At 39.3% G+C, this 25,458-nt stretch overlaps 2 protein-coding genes across 5 annotated transcripts in view; one reads left to right on the forward strand and one right to left on the reverse strand.

The window, feature by feature from the left end:
* The window catches only part of Nlg1 (Neuroligin 1), a 101,236-nt gene that overhangs the window by 32,508 nt on the left and 43,270 nt on the right, over positions 1-25,458 (reverse strand). The window contains exons 1-2 of one of the 4 annotated variants that reach the window (XM_017180454.3): positions 6,973-7,052; positions 1,656-2,635 (exon numbers count right to left, since the gene is read on the reverse strand). In XM_017180454.3, the coding sequence (XP_017035943.1) occupies positions 1,656-2,301 (646 nt within the window). In that variant the 5' untranslated portion in view covers positions 2,302-2,635; positions 6,973-7,052. Of the gene's footprint in view, positions 1-1,655; positions 2,636-6,632; positions 7,053-25,458 lie in introns of those variants that run through there. The other 3 variants (XM_017180453.3, XM_017180452.3, XM_070287030.1) reach the window with 3 other exon arrangements.
* The window catches only part of Nlg3 (Neuroligin 3), a 70,313-nt gene continuing 67,522 nt past the window's right edge, over positions 22,668-25,458 (forward strand). The window contains exon 1 of the mRNA XM_017180066.3: positions 22,668-23,312. The gene's annotated coding sequence lies outside the window, so the exon portion shown is untranslated. The remainder of the gene's footprint in view (positions 23,313-25,458) is intronic.

Consider the following 25,458-nt stretch of genomic DNA (forward strand, 5'->3'; position numbering starts at 1 on the left):
AACTTCCCCTGACAAATTTGGCGTCGCCGCCTGTCTCCAGTTGCTGTTGCTGCTGCGATGTGTTGCCGCTGCTGTCCGCTCGGATTGAGTGCACGGCCCTCAAGTGCTCAATAAACTCAGTGCGACAAACGGCGGAGTGCAAACTGAAAGCTGCAACTGGAAACTCACACACAAATCGCGGGCAACACTTTCGACAGCCCCCGGGGCGTGTTAATTTATTGTCTTTACGTAATGCAATGCAAAGCCATGCTCCTATGCCACACTTGGCTTGCACTCGAAGTATTCAGTTGAAACTAACAAGTTTTGAACTACAAGAGACAGAAAATATCGATATAAGGGTAGTGTGTAGTTATTTGAGGAACGAAATACCCTTCTCTGAGTGTAGAATAAATGAAACTAGAGAACCATGTGGCAAGGAGGAAGTTGTGGTGCGAACAGTTGGAACTGCGGCCTGTTTATGGCGAAAACAGCAGGACAAAGCACCAAACTCTGGCTGCTTGGTGGCAGCTTGGCGACCACAAATCTCCCAGAACAATTGCCACTGCCCACATGAATCATGTTTAGATAAACAAATTAAAAACACATATAATAATAGCAATTCCCATTCTTAATTAAACAAGCAAAATATTCATGTACAAGACCCGAAACATAATCGCCCGGCATATGGCCAGGAATCGAATGAATGAGCAAACTATGGCCAGCTTGGATTTACATTGCAATCCTTGTAAAAACAAGCTGCAATAATAATAGCCATTCGGGACAGAAAACACACAGTCACACAGGGACAGGGACAGGGACAGGGAGGACGTGCCTTAAGCCCCGACATCCTGCCGGATCGGTGTGTTGGAGAGGGCACATGTCAGGTTTTGAGAGCCTAATGCCGGGCCAGCTCCGACGATAATTGCCTAAATTGCAGGCTAAATTCTAAGTGCCCCAGCAGCATCCCCGGAACCCAGGACCAGCAGGATGTTCTTACACGGACACCAGGCGGAATGCGGCCGGCATGTGTCGGCAGCTCCAAGGAGTGTCCGCCGCTTTCCGAAAATCCCCTCACCGCTCGCTCCACTTTCAGGTTTTGGGGCTCTCGGGCTCTCGGGCTCAGAGGTTTTTTGGGTGCTGCAAAGTGGCAATTTGCCATCATATTTGCGGTCACAAATAGTGCCGGCTGCCTGCCTTCGGCGAAAGGTCCAAATAGCTAGGATTTTCCCAGCTCATGTGGTGCCCTTAACTGCAAAAGGGGATCACCCCGCCACTTACTTTAAATACTATTCTCATAATTTGTATGTAGTTACTTCAATAGAACTGACACCTTTAGTTGGATTTAGGAACAATAGAAAGCGGACCAAACAATCAAATTATTGTTTATTGTTTCGCCTACATTTCGTTGAAATATTTCATACGAAAAGGCGGTGTATTTATAAATAAACAATCAAATATTAAATATGTACACATGTTCGCATTTAGCTGGCAAAACGCCTAGAGGATCTATGTTATTCTATTGTAGTAAACAAAAGTCCAACAATGAGAGCTTATTAGTAGGGTTTTATAATTCTAACTTAAGGTTTAAATATATTAATATGTTTAGGTCATTATTTAATAATAATTTTGTATATTTATCTTTTTCTGTTAGAAATTTAATGTTACTAAATTCTCACCTGGCGGCATAAAGCGTCGACTGCCAGTGGGCGCCTCTGCATAGGGCAGGCCCAGGTATTGGTCCACCTCTTTGAGGCCGCTGGTCACCTGAAAGCGACGGGTGATGCCCATAAGGCGGCCCTGCTTCACCTGGATCTCCTTGGTGTACTGCAACTTGTCGGGCACCACATGTCGGCGTCCCGGATGATGTGTGGTTGTTGCTTCGCCGCGGCTGGGATCTGTGGCCAATGATGAGGCCACGGGATTGTCACTTGCCACGCCACTGGGCGTTTCATCGCTGGCAAAGAGCTGTGCCATTGTCTCCCTGAAATACAGCTCCAAATCCGGGGACGATGGAGTGACGGCCTTGGCTCGCCGCATCGCATGATGGCCAATCAATCTGCCGGCTGTGGATGCGGCGGTGCTGGTGGCGAGAGTGGCGGTTGAGCTATCCGGATGAGCTGTTGTCGTGATGTCCCCAATAAACCGAGTTTGCTTTGAGGTTACACGCAATTTCAGTGCATTTTCCAGTTCATTTCCTGTATGCCGCTGCTCAGTTGAGGCCATCGCCATGGCCATGCTCCCAGCGCAATCATGGCTTAATTGCTTGTGATTGCCGCCAACTGTCAGCAAAAATAGCCAAAATGCTGCCAAACGAAACTTCATGGCTTTGCTTTCTGCCCCGTCGGGATTGTCCTGCTTTGTGCTGCTCCTTTCTGTATTAATTTTAGTCCTTGCAAACTTTTCACATTCCGTCAGCTTTCCCGAATTACTAATTGTTTTTCTTTTTGCAGTTTGTTGCCTTCTTTGTTGTGTCCAAATCCGAATCGCTCACATTTTCCGGACACCGTATTTACATGGAGTTTCCTTGAGCGTCTTAAATAGTTTTTTGCCACTTTATTTACTTGCGATGTTTAGCATGTTCTTTTGTCCAGGCCTCGCGTTTTTTCCGTATTTCATTTGCTGCGAAAGTTTTCACTTCTCCTTTTGTGTGTCAAAACTTTGTATGCCAGAAGAAAAACACAAAGAAAATGTGGGTGAAAAACACTAAGTAAACTGAAGTCGGCGTCCAACAATTTCATTATTCTTTAATTTTTCTTTAACAAGTTGTTCCCTTATTCTGTGATTGTTTCTTTCTGTGAAAGTTTTGTTTACTTTAGAAGGGTCAGCTTTAACATGTTTATTGTGACACTTTTAAACGGGTTTTATATTGTTTTATTTTCTTATTATTTTAATGGGAAAATAGAAATCCCCTATATGTGAATAAATATTCTTCTAAAAATACAAAAAACTCAACAGAACTATTCAAATATTCATTGAAATGTACTCTCACCCATCAGAATAGATTCTGATTGAGTCATCTCTAAGTTTCCATACTTCTACTGCATTTTCCAATTGACATGCCCTTCTTCTGTGTGCGGCACCAAATCAATGTGCTGTTCATTTTCAGAATTTCAAATATTATTTTAAGACTTTCCATGGAACGTTGGAAGTCATTTATTTATAGTGGCCCATTAGTTATGAATGCCTTTTGGCTTTTGACTTTGTCAAATCGATTCGATCGAAGTGAAGTGAATAGGAACGAAATGAAAGGAGCTTGCGACTCTCTATTCGAGGGATTTCCATGCCGAATGCAATACGAATATTGTTAACAAATATGGGATGACGAACAAACGTCCGTCATTCATGTCCTGACATATGGCAAATGATTTCAGAATTTAGTGGCGTGTAGTTTCCACATTTGCGTAACGTAAACAAAGAGCCTCCGAATGGAAAAGCCGTAACATCCATAACGAAAGATTTCCCATGACGATTAATCATAAAACCGAAAACACCAATGAAAATTCAATTAGGTTCCTCTGTTTCGCCTCCATCTCGATTTATGTCGAAACGCCAGCGAAGTGAGCTAATTCGCTATAAAAGTAAAGCAAATGCAAAATCTAAAAATGAAAAGGAATGTTTTTTTACGAGTCCGCTAAGAAAAGACCCAGTGGCGTAGAAAGGGGAGGGGAAAACACGCTGGGCCCATGTGTGTGCGGGAACTTTGAATGTGTCGTGAATGTATATCAAAATAATCACAAAGCACTGACACACTAAAAGCATTTTTCACAATAATAACAAACTAAAAAGAACTAGAACATTTTAAGAAAGAACAAAAATAAATACGAAGGAAGATATGGGATGCTGAAAAGTGAATGCCCTTCAGGAGATATAGCTATTCAGTAATATTAATAATTTAAAAAAAAGCTTTATTGGATTTAAGATAGTGTATCTAAAGTAGATAATGAAAATATTATAACATATAAATCCCTTAAAAAAGTCTAGCTAAAAGATACAAAATTGTGTCAGAAAATTGTTTTTTAAACATTCCACTTAGAATCACTTGTATACATCACCCAATTTATTAATAGAATATAGATAAATAAGCCGGTATAAATGTTGAATATTATTTAAATCCCAAACAGAAATAAATGTGAATATAAATCATATTTTTCCTTATTTTCTTGCCTTGCGAAAAGAGCCATAACGCTGATTTTAGGGCATCACCAAATGGCAAACAACCTAGAGAATAATAAAAAATCTTTTAAAATGATTTCGTTATTTATTACATTTTTTTTCTTCGACCTTATGTGTGCAGAGGTTGTAGCCATATATGTTTGTGGATGTTTGCATCAGAAAGAAACACTCACATAAATGTCAAGGTACATTGGCTGTGAACATAAAATTGACCTCTTGCTAAACGCTAGGAGTGGAAAACGGAAAAAACGCTGCCGAAGTGGAGTTTTTCCGAGCACTTGGGCAGACCTCTCATAAATTCGCCCACCAACCAACTCGCAGGGAAGCTAATTGAGTCAACACGACTATCTGTTATGGCTTTTTCGTATTTTTAGAGCGAAATGAAATGGAAATTCAATGCTATTTCTGTGCCTTTTTTCTTGGCATTCACACGGCTTAACGTTTCCACTAAGTGAAAGTAAATTAAGACAGCTGTCGGTATGCAATTTTAAGGGGAAAACAAAAAAAAACTAAAAACAACCGTGCAAATGCTAGTTCCACAAATACCTGCACTTCAAATGGTTCTAATAAAAAATAAATAACACAGGGGAATAGAAACTCGGCGTCAATGCAAATTTAAACAAAATGAACAGCGTTCAAAATAAACATCAAGTGCTTAAAAATAAAAACGAATGAGCAAAAATATTCACGGAATTTCGACTGCATTGTCCGCGCACTCCACGAAATGTCGTCACCAAAGGCAAAAATAAATAAATAGAAGAATTTGCGAAAATAAAAGCGGAATCGCAAGAAAAACTTGCTAATTGCTAGTTGGCAGCTGGCAGCTGGCGAAGAGGAAACTGCACCAAAAGGAAAATGGGAAAACTAGAGAAACACAAGAGAGTTGGAAGGCAAAATCAGGGAAAAGTGCAATTGGAATTTAAGTAAAGTGATTTGATTTGGATTATTCTGTCGCGAAGTCACTTATTTTCTGCCGGTCCACTTGTCTTGGTCAAAACAATTCGAAGAATGCTTTTCTTTCGCTGATGAAGTCACTCAGCTGAGCAGTTGGCATTTCGATTACCGAAGCACACAATTTGTGGGTCAATTGGTGTGCCGCCATGAACACAAAGTATTTTTGTGGCTAGCACTTATTTCAGTGTCATCCCAGAGAAATTCTATGAAATCCACATACTCTTTAGACGAGCCCATTCGTTCGGTCTTTAATATTCACTACCGCTGAACCCAGGGAGTGCTCTGCCATCCTGAATAAACTTTTAATAGGTTTCGAAAAGGTATCCTAATCCATAAGCAACGTAATCGATAGCGAAACACTTTCGACATAGTTTCAAACCAGATGTGACAGTGTCATAAATTATATTCCAACAGCGTTGTAACAATTCCGGCGAGAGTTCCTCCAACGCTTTTGTGATGCAAATGGCCACGTAGCGGCAGGGGTCCCGTGGGTTAAGCCCCCCCACCGCAACACCCTTTAGCCACCCCTGAAAAACAGCATTGTATATCCCTCGGACACAGAGCAAAATTTGCATAATTAGCACAGAAATGTAGACGCATTGAAAGCTGTCACTTGTGACACGCGAAACCAAATGACAACTATAAAGTACGCGCACACAAACAACAACAAATTAGTGGCAACTAATTTTAGCCAACTTGCAGAAAACAACATTTGGAATTGGGCAAATGCACAAATGCGACAAAAAGTTCAACAAACCCCGGCTAAATGCAAGAGATCGGGCCGAATTATTTCGAATTATGAGATTTATTTTTAGCCTCCCTCGCGAAAAACACACACAAAAATTGTGCACTCCGCCAGTGGGCGGTGGGCGGTGGGCGGCAGTGCAGTGTTTTATCGCGCAAATTAAGTGAAATGTTTATTTTTAAATAATTCGGTTACTCGGAACACAAAAGCAAATAATTTGAATTTGTTTACACAATTGTTGTGTGCCTTTGCAAAGGTCTCGTTGTAGTAAGCTCTCGAATAAGCGATATATCTAAGGATCTGCGTATTAAATGTGGAATTTGGAGCATCCATTCTGTTCGTCTATCTAGTAAATAACTAGATATAAATCCGGCTCGTGGGATAATCTGCTCAAAATAATTTTATTTTGTATATCCAAAATATTTATTTTCCTTTTGTTTTATTTTGTTTATATGTTAACATATTTATGCGCGGCACACAGCACTCTTTTCTGTTCCTGCTTTCCGTTTTTATGAATTTTATATCCAATATTTTTTTTTAATTTATATCAGAATTTTCATATAAGTTGAGTTCAAAAAAAAAAAAAACTCGACATATTTTCACATTTATTAATAATTTAAAACTTTTTCTTTGGCGAAGAAAAATATTCATTAATTGATGCAAATCGACATGATACTCGTCGAACACAGAAATTCTTTTGGAAATTAATTTTCACGGGTTATTTGTACGTTGCCTTGCCGATAATTATGCGAGTTGAGAATTTCTCAATATTTTTATTTACCAATTTTCGGCTGATTTGTTTTAATCTTTGATCTAGCCGATAGATGCGCAAAACAATTTTGGCAGAGCCGAGGCTCAAATATTTTCATTTGTCACTTTCAGTGGGTTTGCACAAATAAATCGACGATATTTTCGATTCCTTTTCATTCAGTAACGATTGCAACACACTCGAAATAAATCACTTTGGCAACTTTTCCTACTTTTCCGAACTGATTAACTTTGGTGCCTTCCTCGCGTAAACATTTTCACTTGAGCACTTGGCACGCGCTCTGTTTTTGTCCCCCTTTTGCAGATATTTTTTCACGGCGTTATTTTTGGATCACGCGCAAGATTTATTTCACTTTTGCTTGGCTTGGCCTAAGAACATTCCCCCAAGAGCTGAGAGCAGCTGAGGAGCAATCCACAACCAACGCGATCAACGTTCAAACTGCAACTGTTCGGGGGCCTCATCCGGCGGAAGAATTGCCGGGGACTCTCCGGTTCTCCTCGCGTTGACAATGCTCTTCGCTTAGTTGAGAGAATTCTGTTTTTATGCCAGAAAAACTGGCATAAATTATAGTGTTTCTTGTTGAACGAGATCCTAAGCAAAGAGCTAATACAAAACAAATACTTAAGAGCGTGTTTTAATTTGGTTTAAAAGAGAAATATTTATTGAGTTTGTTGGTAAAGATTTTATACATTTTGTTTACAGCCGTTGTAAGCCTTTTTTAAATTGAAAATATTACACCTTTATGCTCCAGTTTTGGTTTATCCTAATTTATTCACCTAATGTATGGGTATTAAGGTACATATTTCACTAGCGGAAATTACCTATTAATATGTAGGAAGTAATCAGAGATGGCTTTACTTTCCCCACATTTCTCTTATCTCACCTAGGCGAAACTTCCGCCACTTCCGCTGCTTCATTAATATACAAATAGACTTCTTTTGATGCCGAGTGGAAAGATTTCCGTATTTCTTCGTTTCTCTTATCGTAGACTTCCTGCCGCAAATCTAGCTCTCTCTCCAAGTCCAAGTGCACGGGCAGAGTCAAGTTAAAGCCTTAAATCAGCTTGGCTCTTGGCCAAAAAGGAGAAGGAAACGAGAAAACGAGCATCTGACCCAAAAAGTACACGGCTAAACTCGGTTCCAGGTTTAGGGCCAACGCTTTTTTGCATCTCAGTACATGCAGTGCCTAAGTGACTCGATTGACTTCTTCATTGTGGGTGGGTGTGGCACTTCATCACCAATTTGGCGAGGCTACTGGAAAACCAATGGACTTTGACGGTGATTGTTGGTAGTGATGTTCAAAGAAAATCTCTAAGATATCAAGGTTACCTTGTACTTAAGAAAATTAAAGTATTTAAGCTTGAAATTTAAACAATTATTCTGTTTTACTTGGTAGAAATGGTTTAAATAGTAGATTAAACTTAAATTTACTTTAAAAAATAAGAAAAGATAGTACAAATTTGCATAAAATTCAGAACTAAATCAAAGCTCATTGATTAAATACATATTAGAGATACTTTTAAGATAGTACCCAAAGGTACATGTGGATCCTTCTCAACACTATATCCTAGCAAAGCCAGCTTTTAGATCCACTTTTCGCACCTTTCACACTCAATTTCTGGAGAAAAAAAATTGAAAAAACCGCTGTTAGTGTCGCAAGTTTCCACATAAGGTTTCCACTTTTCCTTCTTTTTTCTTTGCTGACATTTCCAACCTTTACCAGGAATCGGGGGAAATTGATTTACCCGGCTGGCAGACATTTTGAAAGTATCCCGAGTAGCTAATTTACGACCATCAAAGTGCGCCAATAAATTTCGTTTAATTGCAAGTTAATTAAAATCGAAGCCCCACGCCCTAAGACTCGGTACACGAAAATATACACACGTTCAGTACCACGAAACGTCAGCAGGGAATTTAAAAATAAACCAAACGGGACGTCAACAAGGCGGCTGCCGCATATATTGCCGTACAATATTCAACGAAAAATCATAAAAATACGTATAAAACGAATTCATAAAAATGCGGAAAATATCAAGTTAATTGAATTATTTAAATATCTAGCAGAGGCCACTATTGGATTTTCCATCCGAAAATTGCAATGCGATTTTCTCTTCCCATTTAGGACGGCCCCACAGAGTTTTTCCATGTGAAGCAGTTCGTTGTGTCCGGCTGTCAGTTTATCAAGAAATACATTATTCATCTCAAAGACTTTTCAAATGCCATTTTCATTTTCTTTCTCGTATTTCCCAATAGTTTCATTTATATGAATACCGTTTTATTTTTAATTTTTGTATATTTTGGTTGTGTTACTTGTGGCGCTAGAGGTGCCAAATGGTTTGCATAAACAAATTAGACCATTTTGTTTACAAATTGAGCGTGGGTCGATAAATGGAAATTGCTCAACTTTAAACCATGCAACTTTTGTGCCTTGACATTGCAAATTATAAGGATGTTTTGTCAAGTTTTAAAAGGGAAAGTAATTGATTTTTCTACAATGTTTTTGTGAACTTTCGCCAGTAGCATAAATATTTTTGTCCAAAAGAAGAGAGCTACTGCTTGCGTAACCCGATATATTTTCCATACAATTATTTTATTTATTTAAGGATTTTCCATGTTGTTAAGCTTCCATGCTGAATTTTTATTCAAAGCCTGTCAGTTACTTAGACATGGCTTAAATAATATTGTTTTATTTATATTTTAAGCCTTTTCTCTGGTTGCTTCTAAACATTTTAAAGGGAAAACTAATAAAAATTTTAAAACTAACTGCATTTCCTTTTGGCTTTTTGGCCATTTCGACTTGATCTTAACCAGTTTTTCATGCTTAACTTGAGCCAAGCTCATTATGTTTCATAACTGGCTGACATTTTTATAACCCATCCGATTTGCTGCTCCACTAATTCCTTGCCAACCAATTTGCCACATTCAGACAGGGTCAGGGATCCGGGGGCCGAATGGCTTGCAATTTGCAATCTAATTAACTTCGATTCCTTTGGCAAGGACATTTACATAATTGCATTTCGTGGAGCATAATTCTACCACGGGCCACGCCCACATTCAGAGCTACATAGATAAGAAAAAAAATTAAACCATCGCAATCAAGTTAAAAACGAAAGTCCAAAGGATAGCTGAAAGAATGGAGCTGAAATTAGAAAAGCAAAATGACAAAAAAGGAGACGACTACGAGTGTAATTGTGTTTTGCCGCTACCACTGCAATTGGGTCCTTTCTGGCCATATGGCGGCCACATTACACCGAGTTAAACGAAGGCCTTGGAGCAGGAAAAAAGGAGCAAGAGCGTCAAGAAGAAAGGCAACGGCGCAAAATGAAAGCCAACTCTAATTAAGTTGGCAATGGTCAAGCTGCACACACAGACACACACTCACAAAAAATGCGGAGTAAGCGTCCTTTTTTTAAAAAAACAACTTTCCGCAGATAGCGGGCAGGAGTCCCATCTCCACAGGCCACAACGGATGATTTAATTGAAGAGTGCACTGGGCCAGGCCAAATTATTTTGTGCTAATTATATGCCCTAAGCCGGGGAGTTATGAATGCAGTTAAATGCTCTTGGGCAGCCATTTCCCTTAAAACTATAAGGCCAAGAAGCGGAGACTCCTCCAGCCCGAATTTAAGTGTTTGACTTGGGGCTGCCGGCGCTGTAAAGTGAAGAGCAAATAAATTAGCCAAAAAATAGCCCAAGAAATGCCCCCAAGAAATGCACTTAACTTTGGCTTGTTGACTCGCTGAAAAAAAATTATATAAAATGGAATACAAAAAAGCCGCTTGGGTGGGTGAGTGCACAGTAAGAAATTTAAGTAAACAACGGGTTTGGCCTAAATAAGAGAATTTAAAGTGAAAATAACTCAAGACAAAGGCCATTTTATTATTAAGATTTATTTATCTATTAAAATATATATATTTTAAGTACATTCTGTTAACAATATACATTATTATTTTACTTATATATTAAGTATTATATGTTTGTCTTTAATTAAACAGTTTTTCCTTCCCAGTTTGTCTCTAAAATTAATTTATAATTAATACCAAAAAAGCCTTTAAATTATATATAAACATAAAAACAACTTAAACTTACCCAGCTTAAATTATATAAATTTAACATTTGTTCAAGTGTTCGAGGCAGCAAAAAAGGCAATCTGAATTATTGCAAACTTATTCTCTGTCGCTTCATTTCGGCTGGAATTCCGCTCCGTAAACTTGGCCCGAAAGTTCCCGCTAATCAGGATGAATTCCTCCACAACAGTACGAGTCCTGAGAACTAAAATTGAAGTGGTCCAAAACCAATTGAGCAGAAAACACAGCCGGCAGCCAGAAGAGCCTTCTCTTTTGGGCTTTTGGGGCAGTAAATTTGGCGTAAAATAGGCTATTGATTTTCGAGCTCAACTGGGCTTAGTAAACTGCCGAAATTTAACTAAACTTAGCCAAACCGTTAACAGATTTGGCTCCTTGTTGCGGTTCGTGTATTTAAGATCCCTGGTGCATATACAAATGAATCAGGCAGTGAATTTAATTCGTTGGCATTTAAGTGCTCGAAGTTCCCCGGAGACTCTTTCATTCCGAATCTGTCTTTCACTCAAGTATAATATAAATGACACTCATTTACACTTGTCGCCCTCGGGCTGGTCCACAAAAAATACAAAAAATAAAGAAAGAGGAAAGAAGAAACGAGGTGTATATAAACGTTAAGTAAACAAAATCCTCACGAAAAGGAAACTAAATCAAAACGAGGGAAATCCTCGGAAAAGTGGCGTCCAAAATAGAGTCTCCTCTTCAAGTGGTCGGCCCTGGAAAGTTGCTAGAAAAAACATGGCAACTGCTGAACGACCAGACTCTGGACTGTCCACTTGTATTAAAGGAAAAACGCCGCAGGCATTTTAAGTGTTGTTAATGCCGATGCGGCGGCGGTACGAAAGTTTTTCCTCTGCACAAATGAAACAAGTTTTCCTCTAGTTTTCCCTTTTTTTCGGGGCACATCCGCTCTCAGGCTCCTCGCTTTACCATTTTTATGCATTTATAAAAAACTAAAGGGACTGCAAACTGAAATGCAAACCAGGGAAAGTTGCGCCACTTTTTGTTAACGCGTGGCTGCCTACGTGTGTGTCATCTAGCCCAAGTCCCAGGTCCCTTCCTTGCCCATCTCATTTGGGGTCAGTTTCCATTAAAGTGGTCACCACGCTTGGTGGTCAGCAGTCGGTCCATGTAAATGGCATTTCGAGATTGTCTGCAACTTGCAGCGAGAAGAGGATTAAGCAATTCCTTTCATCAAACACTGCCGGGCCAAGTTTGCTTTCAGAATTGTTGGGCACAAAATTAGATCATGCTAAATAGTTGCAAATTGTTGAGCTCGGTACCTGTACCTGTGACTCGTTTCTCAAAAAGGTTTAGGGTTCAAAAATGTAGAAATTTAATTTCGGTTTCTGCACAGAAAATACAAATTTAAAATTAATAGAGACACTTGAAATTGATTACGCACTTCAACAGCTCTCTTGTAGCACTTGAAGATTAATATGATTTTTTCTCTGACCCTTGAGAAACTACTTTGGCTCTTGAATAATGAATTAATTGAGATGCCTTTGTCATTTGCATTCAATTATCAGTTTTGTTATTGTTGCCGCGCTTTTCTATCGCTTGCCAGCGATTATTATTACATTTTGCCATGCAAATTTTTACCTGCACCTTTTTGATGGAATATTTATGAGCAATATGATGGTTCTTTTTGTCACAAAAAGGACTCCGATTAATTCATAATTACAACAAAGGCAGCTGCAGCAAGACACTGACATTATGGAAATGAAATGAAATTAATTCGTGATATGAAGAGGCAGAATAACGCTGCTCCAGCCGAATTCTGCGCATCTGTTTCGCATTATAAATATGTCATATCCTGTTTCCTGCAGGCACACACCGAGCAGCTTATCAGACCGACTTGCAACTGCAGCTTCCCCCAGAGAGAAGCCTCAAAGGAAGCGCATCTCCATCGCCCCTTTGGTGTCTTGCAAAGGGGAACTCGGGGAGCTCATGGATCTCAGCAAAGTAGCAACTCAACCGAAGGTTTCCTCATTTACCAAAGGAAACGGAGGACAGGGAGCGGCACTGCTCCATCTCTCTCTGTGTGTAAATCGGCGCAAAATGCTATAAATTTCTGTGCTTATTTGCAATGCAGCTCGATATACCCTTATGCGTATTTGATGTGTATTAACTATGGTAATGGGCTATAAGCTTTTTGGGGAATTTGTTCAAGGGGATAAAATGAGGAACAATAAAATACATTGAACAATGCGCTGGGAAAACATACAATTTACTTAGTTAGCTTTGGGGAGGGAAAACTAAAGAAAGAAAATCGAAAAAGGGAAAACAAGGATTGCAAGAATGTATAATAAATGGATTGGAATCATAGGATTTTAATAGGAAAAGCGAAAGATAACTAAATGCTAAGAATATTTTTTAAATAAAAAAAGCTTAGACCTTGAGCTTTACAATTTTATTTAAATAATAAAAACATTTTTATTTCCTTTAATTTTATTTTTTAAATATAATTAACATGATAGGCTTCAAGAAAATAAAATATTCAATGTGGAGTCAGGGAGCCATTAAATTTATAGGGTATTATTTTCAATAATTAATGTATTTTGCTTATTCTTCTTAATGAAGTGAATGAACTCTTCGACCTGATGCTGTTTTATATATATATTTTTATTATTTTGCCTTTACTTCTGCACTGTTTGTTGTCTTTTGTGCCTTTTTTACACTTCGGGACTATTGTCGGCTTAATTGTTGTTGCCATTGTTGTTGTGCGTTTGCCCGTTTCTGCTGCTGCCACTGTTGTTGTTGTTGTTGTTGTTGTCCTTTTTCTTATTGTTTCTGGCTGTGTGTTGTTCCGGTTGTTGTTGTGTGTGTGCGGGTGTGCAGTAGCTGCCAGTCCGATTGTTGACGTGGCTGGGGAAAGCGCACACTTAAGTGCACTTGAGCGTTTTTAATTAAAACGCAATTTTTCAACAAGCACAAGTCGGGCTGCCAGACAAGTAGGTACCCATATACGCAGGTTTATTTTTTGTTTTCTAAAATATTTTCACATATGCTTGATGAAAAAAATCTTAGGGAAGCCTGGCAATATTTTAAAATACTTTTAGGTAAGCTAAAAGTAATCACAGCGAGAAATCTCTGCATATTTTCTTATGCATTCACATCAATCATATATATAAAACCAAACACACAAAATGTCTTTCAATCAGAAGTGCTTCCAGCAAGACCTAGCTAGGGTCCTTTAGTGCAGATTTGTTTTTCCGTGGCTGCGGAAAAACAGTTGTTGCTTGGAAACATAATCAACGTCATCATCGTCAGTCAACTTTGTCGTGCTTCTTGTTATTTATGCAGTTTCCCCTGATGCACAGAGATTAAATGGAAAACTTGGGATTTTGTTGAGTAAAAAATTTAACAGAAAAAAAAAAAATGAATATCTACATATATAACAGTTATATTTTAATAATAAAGTATGAATAGAAGTAATAATTAAATTAAAAAAGAAAACTTTAAACTCTTATAGGCGTTGGTTATTCTGCTTCAAGTTTGTTAACTCTTTAAGAAATTATTATAAAATTCTTAAAACCATATCCACTTTCTTTTTCAGTGATCAATTTCCCGTGATGTTGCTCTTGCGCCAGATGATGTGGATGCGAAACGGGAGGATGGATGAGCGTGATGAAGATTGAGATGATGATGATGATGATGACAACAAGTGCACAACCCTTTGGCCCCCGGCAGTGACTCCACTTGGCTGGCGTCTAGCAATGACTTGGCTTAGCCATGCGCTGCTGCCCCGCGGGCAACTACTGGTATACGTGCCTTCGGATGGGGCCATGCCACATTTACGCGCTGCACTTGCCACGCGCATTCAAAAATAAACATGAAATTTCGCGTGGCACCACAAACGAAGTCTCCGTACCACGAGGGTTGACAAAACAAGTCCGCAAGTGCAGCAATTTAGGCGGAAAAGCTGGAAAATGGGAAACGAGGAGATGAGCTGCTGCTGCTGCCCGAAGGCCCCTCAGAGATGTGCACATTGAAATTCCATCGATACAACACTCTATAGAGTTCCATGGTACACCCGGAAAAACGTTTCCCAAAGAAGTGTCACTTGAAATTCATTTAACCAGATTTCCAGCAAATATTAAAGGTATATTTTCTGGCATTTTAAGTGAGTTTTTTAAAGAATTTAAATCAAAAACTTTAAACATTTTTGCGCTGCTTTCTATAGCAGCTTAAATTACATTTCATTTCCTCCGTAAAGTAGAGACAGTTATGGTGATATAGCATGGCAGGAAATCAATTAATACTGTACCCTTCCAGCCAACAATCTAATCAAAATTCATAGCCAGGGCAATTATGAAACTATTCAATGCGTAGCTACCATCACATGCCAGCCGTAATTAATATCAAATCGCCCAAACTCGTATCTCAAGCACACATTCAGCAGTTGAGGTGCAACTGCGCCTGCAAGGATCCGACGACAAATTAACAATAACTAATTGGAAGCTAATGGCCTATTCAAGCATTCACATCCTGGCCATATTGGCAGCAACAGCAACAGCCATGGACTCCTGTCGTGTCGGTAGACACTTTGGCCGAGCGCCCAGGCAATGGCCACCCTAAGCCGGAAAATCCAAGCAGCCCCAAACTATGAAATCTCCTCATATTTCACCATAATTAGCACACAGCCCGAAGGCACAATATGCAAACATGGCGCACATTGTGTAGAAGTGGCTCGCAATAGACAGAGGTCGTGTGGTCAGTATGCCATAGACCCAGGCCCCACATAGAGCAGATTTAAGGGGAAGCGAAATGATATATCAACTCTAGCAAGAAAGATTGAATAAAGAAATATCGAAGAAATGATTTTAGCAACTGAATTACTTCCGGAAAAAATCCCATTTAATGCCCAAAATTGACTCCGTTTCTGCCTTGATAACTCCGAAAGCAACTTGACTTGGAGCTCATAAAAAAAGACTTGCTCCTAGGCACACATCCCCCTACTTCTAGATCCGCATTGACACATGCGTGTACGTGGGCTCTGTTAGATATACATAAAAGATATAGCCAACAGCTTGGCAGGATAGGCAGGCGCTTGGCACATCGTGCAAATGTGCGAACTCATTAGAGAACTCTGGGTAAAAGGAGGCAATTAGAAAATGATTTAGCGCAATTTTCGGTATGATTAAAAACGGCGTCATCTGACAATTTAAGATGCTGTACGTGTGCAATTCCGACCGATGCCAGAAATTTAGCATAAAAGTTGACGGCACAATCCTGCAGAAGAAGCTACTAAGGGCTGCTGCTGTTCCTAATTAAAACGAATAAGTCTGCCGTTGTTGCCTACTTTTGTGCGTCTCCAGCTGAATGGCCTCGTCTTTTTCTAGGGCTTCCATTAAGCATCTTCAGCTTGGATCCCTACCCGCTACTCAGCTCTATTACCATTACCATCTGGGAAATAACTCAAGTGGCTGGGCCGAGGGCCGGGATAGTTTGCATGCCTCCAGTTACCAGCTCAGCTCAGCCTTTTCCCTGTACCACGTTAACGCTAACGTTCTTGGGAGTGTGATATAACCGTCATTCTGAGCTGCGTTGTGCGGGCGGTGGCAAGTGGGGGCTGGCAGTCGTCGCATCTGTCTGCATCAGTCAGCTAATGGCCGCTTTGCGGCTCAAGTGGCAGACGCACCGTGGCGCCCGGGGAAGTCATCAAGTATTTAAGCCAAGCTGCAAGTTTGTGCAAACGCAACTCAGTCGGGGCACTAGCTTTGTCTGTGGTTTAAGGACCCCTCCGTTTAAAAATGTAAAATCGGTTTGGTACACTGGCTCTCAGCGTTTTTAAGCCATTAGTTGGATTGGGACAAACAAAACAGGGTTTTTGGCCAGTAGTTACAGGTTTTGGAAAAGCATAAATAAATAGAAGAGCGAGTTAGAAAACGGAGTAAAAATCATTTTTGTAAAATTTAAGCATTTTTCAATACTTTTTGCTTTGTAGTTAGATTTAAAATTTCCATTTAAGCACCTAACTATTTTCATTGCACTCAATCTATTTATTCATCTTTTGAAATTTGCTAATTGCACCGAAATATGCAAATTGCAAGGCAATCATATCAACTGGTTTTTCCCCAAAATTCACCACTAAAATTTCCAAAATAATCGGGTCAAGGCAGGGGGCGTAATTTTAGTAACCAGCATTCCCGCAGTTCTCTAGTCCACCTATCGTTTTTTTCATTGTTCATAAATTTCAAACTTAATTCATTCATGGAAATTTTCGAACGAATGGTGCCACCCACACACAATTTGTTCCACGCTAAAACTCTCGAATTGAAATCAATTTTCCCTCGCAACTTTTCAAACCCCCACAGCTGTCAAATAGGGGGAGATGTTGCAAAAAAGGACGGGGCCTCCCGGCAGCACTAAATCAATCACTTAACTATTTCCCTGCACTCTTGCAATTCATAGTATAAACCCGCTTGCAGCAAGGAAAGCGAGGAACAATTCGAATGGAATAAGCAAAACAATTGGCCGTGCACAAGGCAAATAAAAAATCGGAAAAGAGAAAAGAAACAACAGGATTCTATAACACTTTTATAGAAAAAATTCAGCATCAACCCCGGATATATATAAATATTTCTTTACTTTTTGTTGCCTTGGCTTATGCGAGAACATACGCCAAAGCTGTGTTCCACCGCATGTTGCTTCTATGTATCGTTCGAAATTTTATTTTGCGCATTGCTTTTATTTTTTACCATTTTTTGTTTATCGTTATTGCTGGAAAATTTATTTTATTCACCAATTTTGTTTTTTTCGCTTGCAACTAAAATGCTGGAAAGCCTTTTGTTTGGCATATATTTTTGGTTAGCAGCGAAATTGTTTACGACATGGATTAGCATGTTTTGATGATGCCCTTTGTCAACTGAACGATGACACTGAATGGCTTATAGATGCGCATACATGTCTGTTATTAAAATAAAATTGTTTACTCAATGAATTAGTGCTTAAAAGCGCCATTTATCAGGGGTTTCTACTGCTCTACTCAGAGGATTTATTCCCCCTAAGGGAAACCACTTTCAGTTGCACCTGCGTTAGAGTATTACCGACGCACTAACCAAATGTTGTATGCTAATATCCCAATATGCTTTCAATTCGATGCTGCCTCTCTCTCGATGTTTATGTACTGATAGTTGTTTGCACATTTCTGCTGTGTAATATTCCCCAAAAACTGCATATTTCATATAAATTCCATATTGAATCGCACAAAGAGATGAGTGAGGGGGCGGGCGTGAGTTCGTACGGTTCCATGCCAATGCATTTTTGATTTGCAATTGCGGGTTTATGTCCGCAGTTCACTGCGAAATCGCACAGTTTGGCATATTATTTTGCATTGCGTGGCAAAAGCATTTCAGCATTTCAAATTGCTGCTATGCGCGGCACGTTCATTTATTAAAAATCTTTGGAAATCATTACGCAGTGCTCGAGGCTAAAAATGGCACCACAATTTATGCAGCTTGTCTACCGGGTCGGAGTCGAACTGAGCTGACTAACCAGATATGATCAGCATATTTCCAACGAAATTTGAATACTCGTGTGACGACAATATTTCCGAGTATTGTCGGTCTCCATAATATGCTAATATATATTTTTAAGAATTACTCTTACAAGATATTTTCAAGTTTTAATTTCAGCTTAAATATACATAGTTCGATTAAAATTCCAGCAATAAAGAAAAGGAAACCCTCTTAAATAAAAATGTTTTTATAATACAAAATATCTCGAATGATCTCTTAATATTATTGCTCTTAATAGTTTGCATTTACTGATTTAATCTGAACATTTTAATTTGACCAAACCAAGTACTTGGACCTCCTCCAGAACTTTTGGTACTTGACGTCGCTCAAGGGGCTAAGGGGGAAAACAAAAATGTTTGTTTACCTTTTTGATGGCGTTGGCGGCGGTGGCGACAAAAATCAAATGAAAACAACGCCAGCTCCCAGTTCAAACACCCCGAAGCCAAAGACGCCGAGGTCCCAAGATGTTGTTGATGACGGCGACCTTAGCATAAAGTTGCCAGCCAGCCGCCTTGTCGTGCCTGTGTGTTATGCTAAATTTAAAATATGTTGCGGTTGAGATTAGAATAAAGCGGAGGGAGCCTGGGTGCACTGAAACAGATAATTTGATGTAAATAGAAGTTATAAATACTAAACAAAATGGAAAAAGTTCTTGCTAGTTAAGAAAATTTCTATAAATACAAAATATTTATAAATTGTACTTAGTCATTCCTTGATCTTTATATAAAGAAATCCCTATGAGGCTAAATTTCTTCCAGTGTATATTTGCTGGCTGGTCTTAGCGCTCGCCCTGCTACATGTTCCCTGCGCTTTTGACGCTGCTCGGATGAGACATCTACAAGCTAACATCTGGCGTGGCATATCACACACGCGTGCGCTCTTTAATTAGCTCCTCGGCGAGGGGAATATCGGGGGAAAATACCCATATAGCGGAATCGCTCGCCCTGCTTGCATATGTCAACGTGCTCGGTGTGTTTGTTTAGGGCGCCCCTGCCCGTGCCCCTTTTATATAGTAGAACGAGTATCTTTGGGAACCCCATTGAATAATGCTTCGAGCATTCTGTTTATGTTTAGGCACTGCACATTCGCATTGCCAAAATGGTGCACACAAAGAAATTCTTTATTAAGATAAACAAAATACAAATTTAAACATTTTAAAATAATTCTTTAAAATATATATTTACTTAAAAAAGTATATATTTGTAAAAAGAGTATGAATTTAGTTTGTAATTCATCAAAATTAGTATTAATATCTTTTACATTTCGGCCTCTACTGTTAATTACAATTTCAAGCTATACTTATTTCGGTGTATGCAGATATTGATTATATGAAATCGACCAAGGAAAGGACTCTGTTTGGTTTTGAACTGGGCCAGCATGCAAATGTTTGTGGTAACAAATCAAAGCCAGGACCAATTGTCGAAATGCCAAGTTCAAAATTAGCAAAATAGCGAACTGACATCAAACCCCCTCCAACAACTCGCCTGTCCGAAATTGCCAATGTCTGAGAAATGTGTGTAAATTACATTTTTGAGGGCACTGTGCGCAATGCAAGTTGCTAAACGTCGGATGTCGATGCAGATTTGCTTCGAACCACAAACAGACACATGGACACCCCAGGAGAACACAACTGACCCTCGCACACAACATGGCAGCACACTCCCTCAGAAAGCATAATACAAGCACACTGTAAAAAATATTTTATAAATAAAAACCATAAATTTAAACTAAATAAACAGACCTTAGCTCTACCAACGCCAATTTGCTAGACAAATAATTTAATTTTAATAAATCTAATAAAATATATTTTTCTGTGCACTCTGGCTTCTGTTCCTAAATGCATTTCGCTTGGGTTTTTGTGGATTGGTAAGTAGCTTTGAGATTGCAAAATACTTACCCCCTAAGCCAAATGCATCATCAGCATATTTGTGGCACTGCCGAACATAAACCCCATTTCCATTTAGTGAGAGAGCCATACGAAAGGTATGTGGTATGTCTTATTTAACAGCTGACACCATCAATCACCTGCATGTGGAGCTGACTAGGTGCCCAATATTAATTGTATTCCTTCCATTAAAAATCCTCTCATTCGACATACCCTTTGGACTCTGCAGGAAGGGCACTCGCACCCGTGGAAATGCACTTCCGTTGATCATTTTATTGTGTGGCCTCTGGCTGGCAGACACAAAATAACCAGAAACCCGGAGAAAAAGTAAACGGAAACTGAATCCGAGTTGCGACTACTGTTGCCGTTTTGGCCCTGCAACTGCTGCGGCGGGTAAATTGTCCGTGAAGGATTTATTTGTTGGAAATTATGATTTATAAGGTCAGCCGCCAGTGGCACTCACAGCTTCCATTCGAAGCCACAGACACAAAGCGAACGGGAGAGTACCACCATCAAATCATTGCCAGAACCCGAACGAACGCCTTTGCACCACTTTCTTCTATTATTTCTGGCCATTGACCTCGATTTTACTGGGCCAAATTTCTCGACTGCGTAAGTAAGAAAATAAGAAATGAAACTGAATAATGCAGTGCTTTTATCTGCAGGTTGCAATTGTTACCTAAGAAAACAAAGACAAAAAATAAATGTAAACCTAAATTTACAACCAGCAGTGTATGCAATTTTCTTTAAAAACTTAACCTTAGTCTTTACATATTATATTTTTGCGTAGGGTAAATACTTTTAAATTAAATTTAAGGTATATTCAGCTAGCACTTTCATTACCTTAAAAAGGTTTCAGCGTGTAGGAGATTATTTGTATTTATTTTTTAAATTTAAGGAGTAAACTTTGACTTCTTAAATTAAAAATGAAAACAAATAATTCTTAGTAAATAAGCACCTATTGGCAATTTAAAGAACATATGGAAAATTCAACAACATTTCACCAGACTTTTTATAAGGAACTTGGGAAAGCTGCTAAAGCATCTGAGAGTGGTGAAAGCAGCTGAAAGTGGTGAAAGCTACGCAGAAAACTTTATACATGAAATTGGTTCTCGAATATATAGTAATGTAATATAGCTCTCGGTAAACTTTCTCTCAATCAGACGTACAAATATGCCTCCACAAGTGGACAATAGATAATATCCATATAACTAAAACTGACAGAAATAAGCCAATTAATCTAAATTTAAGGACTTTCTTATAAAAACTTTTTCTTGAAAACCTATGGTTATAAAATACACTATAAACTGTACTCCAAAGCTTTCAATACTTAATACTCTATTTTCAGGGAGTCAGATAGATATTTTGTGCGTCCAAAAATTCCGTTTTAAAAATGTTATTTTATATTTTAATTAATAACAGCTTACATTTCATTGTTTTCATTTTGACATGAATTTGATTTAAAGTCCTCTTTAGAATAAATAGCAATGATAGGATGAGTTATAGTTAACTCCAGGCCAGCAAAAGAAATGTTAAAAAAATTAATATATATTTTTAAATTTTTAGAAAATGGAGTTCATTCTTTTTTTAATTTTGTTCTTATGTTTGGCAAGCTAGATATATCTATGGTTTTGATATTAAGAAAGAATATGCATATGTATATACTTTATATGGTCGGAATTGATTCCTTTATTGGTTAAAAACTTCTGACTTAAATTATAAATCCTCCAAAATTATAAAATTACCGGTTTAAAAAAGAGCGGATTATAAAAATTTACCGATCGCTCCCATTGGCATTATTGTCTGTTGTTTATTAATTCAACTAAAAAGTACACTGCAATATAGCAGATGAGCATCATGACAAACAAGATGCACGCTCTATGCTTTCTGTTCGCCAGTTACACGAAGTGAAGAAATTCCACAGTTTTCCACAGATTCCTGTTTTGCCAATCTCTTAAGGGATAAACTGAAAAACCTACAGGCATCATTTTTTTTTAGGAATAAATAAACAGACACCGAGGGGATAAAGGTGTCTGCACCAGCACGTACTAGAGCAATGTTTTAAACATATTTAATATTTAAGTTAGTTCTACTATTTTATTTAGATCTACCAAAATATTTATTATATTTATCTTAAGAGACTGCTAATGATTAGAATATGTTCATCGTTAATCTTTTATTTTCAGGCTGATGTCAATTTAGCAACAAGTTGAGACAGAAGGAGCCTGACTTTTTCGAAGTTTCTTAAGCTGGGGAAATTTCCCTCTATTAAACGACTTTCCCCGCTCTGAAAGGACGAATCTCTCACGGGATTTTTCCGCTCTGAAAAGTATGTAATCGCCATGCGCCCGCTCCCCGAATCCTTCGGCTCTCTCTCGACAAGTTCGTTCCACGGCCTTTTGGCGCTGCTGTCGCTGGGACAGGGGACTCGGCCAGAAAAGAACGAAGTTGGCCGAGACAACCGAACGGCATCCTTGTGGCCTGGGCCTGTTTTTGGCTGGCTGAGACGGCGGATTTCCATGTCAGTTCACGTTCGATATTTGTGTTGTTTGGTAGCGGCCATCGGGCGACCGTCGCATGCCTTGAAAAACCGAGCCGAGCGCGTCGCGTTTTTCCCAAATCCCACATCGTACTGCGAAATAGCAGGCAGTGTGTGCGTGAGTTCGAGCTGGCCAAAATGCGCGGCTGTGTGCGTGTTGAAGTTGTTGCATTGACAAGGCGCGACCAAAAACAACGCCCAGAAAAGTAGAGGAACGGCTGTAGCCAGTGACTTCTGACCTGCCCAAGAAAGTCGAGGAACCCAGCTAGGTTCAGCACACATATGCGAGATAAAGGACGCCGGAAGTCGCAGGGAGCCAGCGAATTAAAGTGTGTGTGCCAGTGTCTGTGACCGACGCGTCCGCGTTCGCGTGTGCGTGTGCCTGGGCGTATGCGTGTGTGCGAGGCGCCAACTTGCCCCGGCAGAAAGTATAGAAATAAATAGTCCGCCCAATGGCAGCCTAGGAGCAGGCACAGGCAGTGAAAAGAATATCTTCTCGGCACAGAAATATTAAAGAAAATTAAATTCCCCGGGGCTGTGGTGTGAATAGCCGCCAGCCAGTGAAGTGTGACGAACGAGTGGCCCATTTCCCTGCCCAAAGAAAGTACATTTTTGGAAATCAAAGTCAAGCCAAGCACTTGGATCCGGTCTGGACTATTAAACGGTAATTGAGTCATAAATCAAGCCATAATTAAAGCAAATTCACGGCCCGCCTTCTTGGGTCAATTCGCCACGCGAGATTAAACTGGAAATGGGCATTTGGAGGCGATGAAAGCTGGCGCTTCCCCAAGAAGATCTGTGTCCAAACCCAAAATCAAACTCAAGACGGGCCCATCCATCATGTGACTATGGCTCTTCCTCTGAGACAAAAAAAAAGAAAGACCATGAGGGGCTTCCACTGATTGATTAGTTGTCGATTTGCGGGCACGCACAAGTCAAGTGTTTTGGCCACGAATATTCCGCTCGATTGGCGAATGTCTGTCTTTGTTCGCTCCGGGCTTGTTCTTTGTCTGCCAGACAAACGGCCCTCACTCTGGATGATGGCCAGCATTTGACATGAACAGCGCAATTAGTGCATAAATCGGATTGTGATCCCTCGACCTGACAATGAACCGTGTCAGTCATTAGGGTTCAATTGTTTTCCGTTTGACGCTTTGTGTTGGCATTTGCATTTGTTGCGGGCTCTTTTTGTGCTTGTTGAGCTTTGGATTTTGAACATAATATGTTAACGAGCATCGAGAATGCAATACAAAACAAAAAATAAGAAATAACATAAAATGTAAAACTAATAATTGGTTATCTTGTTAATTTAAAGAAACTTAAACATTTCGCCAGAGGCATCAAGTATTAAACTATTCCAAATAAACCTCCCTAGATTTCTTATATAATAAATCTTATATAATAAATTTAAGAAATATATTTTTAAAAATTGAATTTATTTATCTTTAATTGGTTTAATTAAATTTTACTATTTACAACAAAATTCATTAACTTGGCCAACACAAAAATACACATCATCCTGACTAAAATTCGTGTGGGCTGCCATAGAGGAAATTAACTTTTCTCGGCTCGTGTTCGCCCGCACTTGACTTTTAATTAAATATTAATTTTGATGAGAATATAATACGCGCACATTAGCACAGGACCCACCAACACCACCACCACCAGGGGCGATGACCAATGTAATTATTTGCCAGAGCCGGAAGTGCTCACTTCATGCATAGCTTTGCTATGTGGCTAATGCCAAAGCCATATCGGATAACCCCTGGTGGTGTTGCTTAGTCGCCGTGATTAATAATGCTTAATTGCAAGTATTTGCGCCGCCAAGGAAAGAACTCTCGGCGCTACCAGGAGAGACCTTCCCCTTTTTGATTGATTACCACATTTTGTCGCACTAATACTGAGTAGCTCTGAATAAGTTTTGCGTATCCTTGAGCCTGAACTCCGAGGATTACCGGGGGGCTTAGCGGGGCGACCACGTTGTGGCACTTGAAAGCTAATCAACAATTAATGAGCAATTAATATGCAAAATTCGGCACAGGCGGAGGCATCGCCGGCAACAGCAGAAGGGCGGGGCATCATCATTGGAATGCATAAATTAATAAACGCTTACTCGACACGGGTTTCCGTGATGCTGCAGTCGGTCATTAGGCACACACACGCCGCCTGATGTGAATAGCATCAGTTGATCGAGTCAAACTTTAGTGGCAATAAATATGCATTGAGAGGTAGTTATTTTAACGCAAGCATTATTAAAATATTCTGCGCCATGGGAATAATATTTTTATTTTCGGCTACGGCCTAGCCTTGCCACTGAAATATGAATGAGGTTTATTAAATGGCAACTCCCAGCGACATTTATAATTAATTTCCTGCATATTGCGTTGCATTTGTTATGTGTAATGCAAACAAACAATAGCATGTGTCATTAAAATTATAATGTGTGGATGAAAAACTTAACAAATGCGTAAAAATATATCGCTTCTATGAAACAGCAATTCATTTTTAATGTCGAACAAAAACCAAACACACAATGGAAAGCCGCCGCAGGCAAACAAATTTCATTTTAAATACTTCATGCAGACGGAATGTAACTATTTACCTTGAACGCCTTTTTGGGGAATAATAAAACGAAACATTTCAAATACAAACTTCTTTTGAGACTCCAGCAAAGTGCTGGGTAAACTGTGCCGATAAGAAGGGAAATTATTCCCAAGACCGAAATGTTGCCTGGCAATTGCAGTAATAATATGTCACGAATCCGTGCAGCTAAACATAAAATAATGGCTGCCATAAATCATGGACATTGG

Source organism: Drosophila kikkawai, chromosome 3R (assembly GCF_030179895.1).
Source record: "Drosophila kikkawai strain 14028-0561.14 chromosome 3R, DkikHiC1v2, whole genome shotgun sequence".
NCBI lineage: Eukaryota > Metazoa > Arthropoda > Insecta > Diptera > Drosophilidae > Drosophila > Drosophila kikkawai.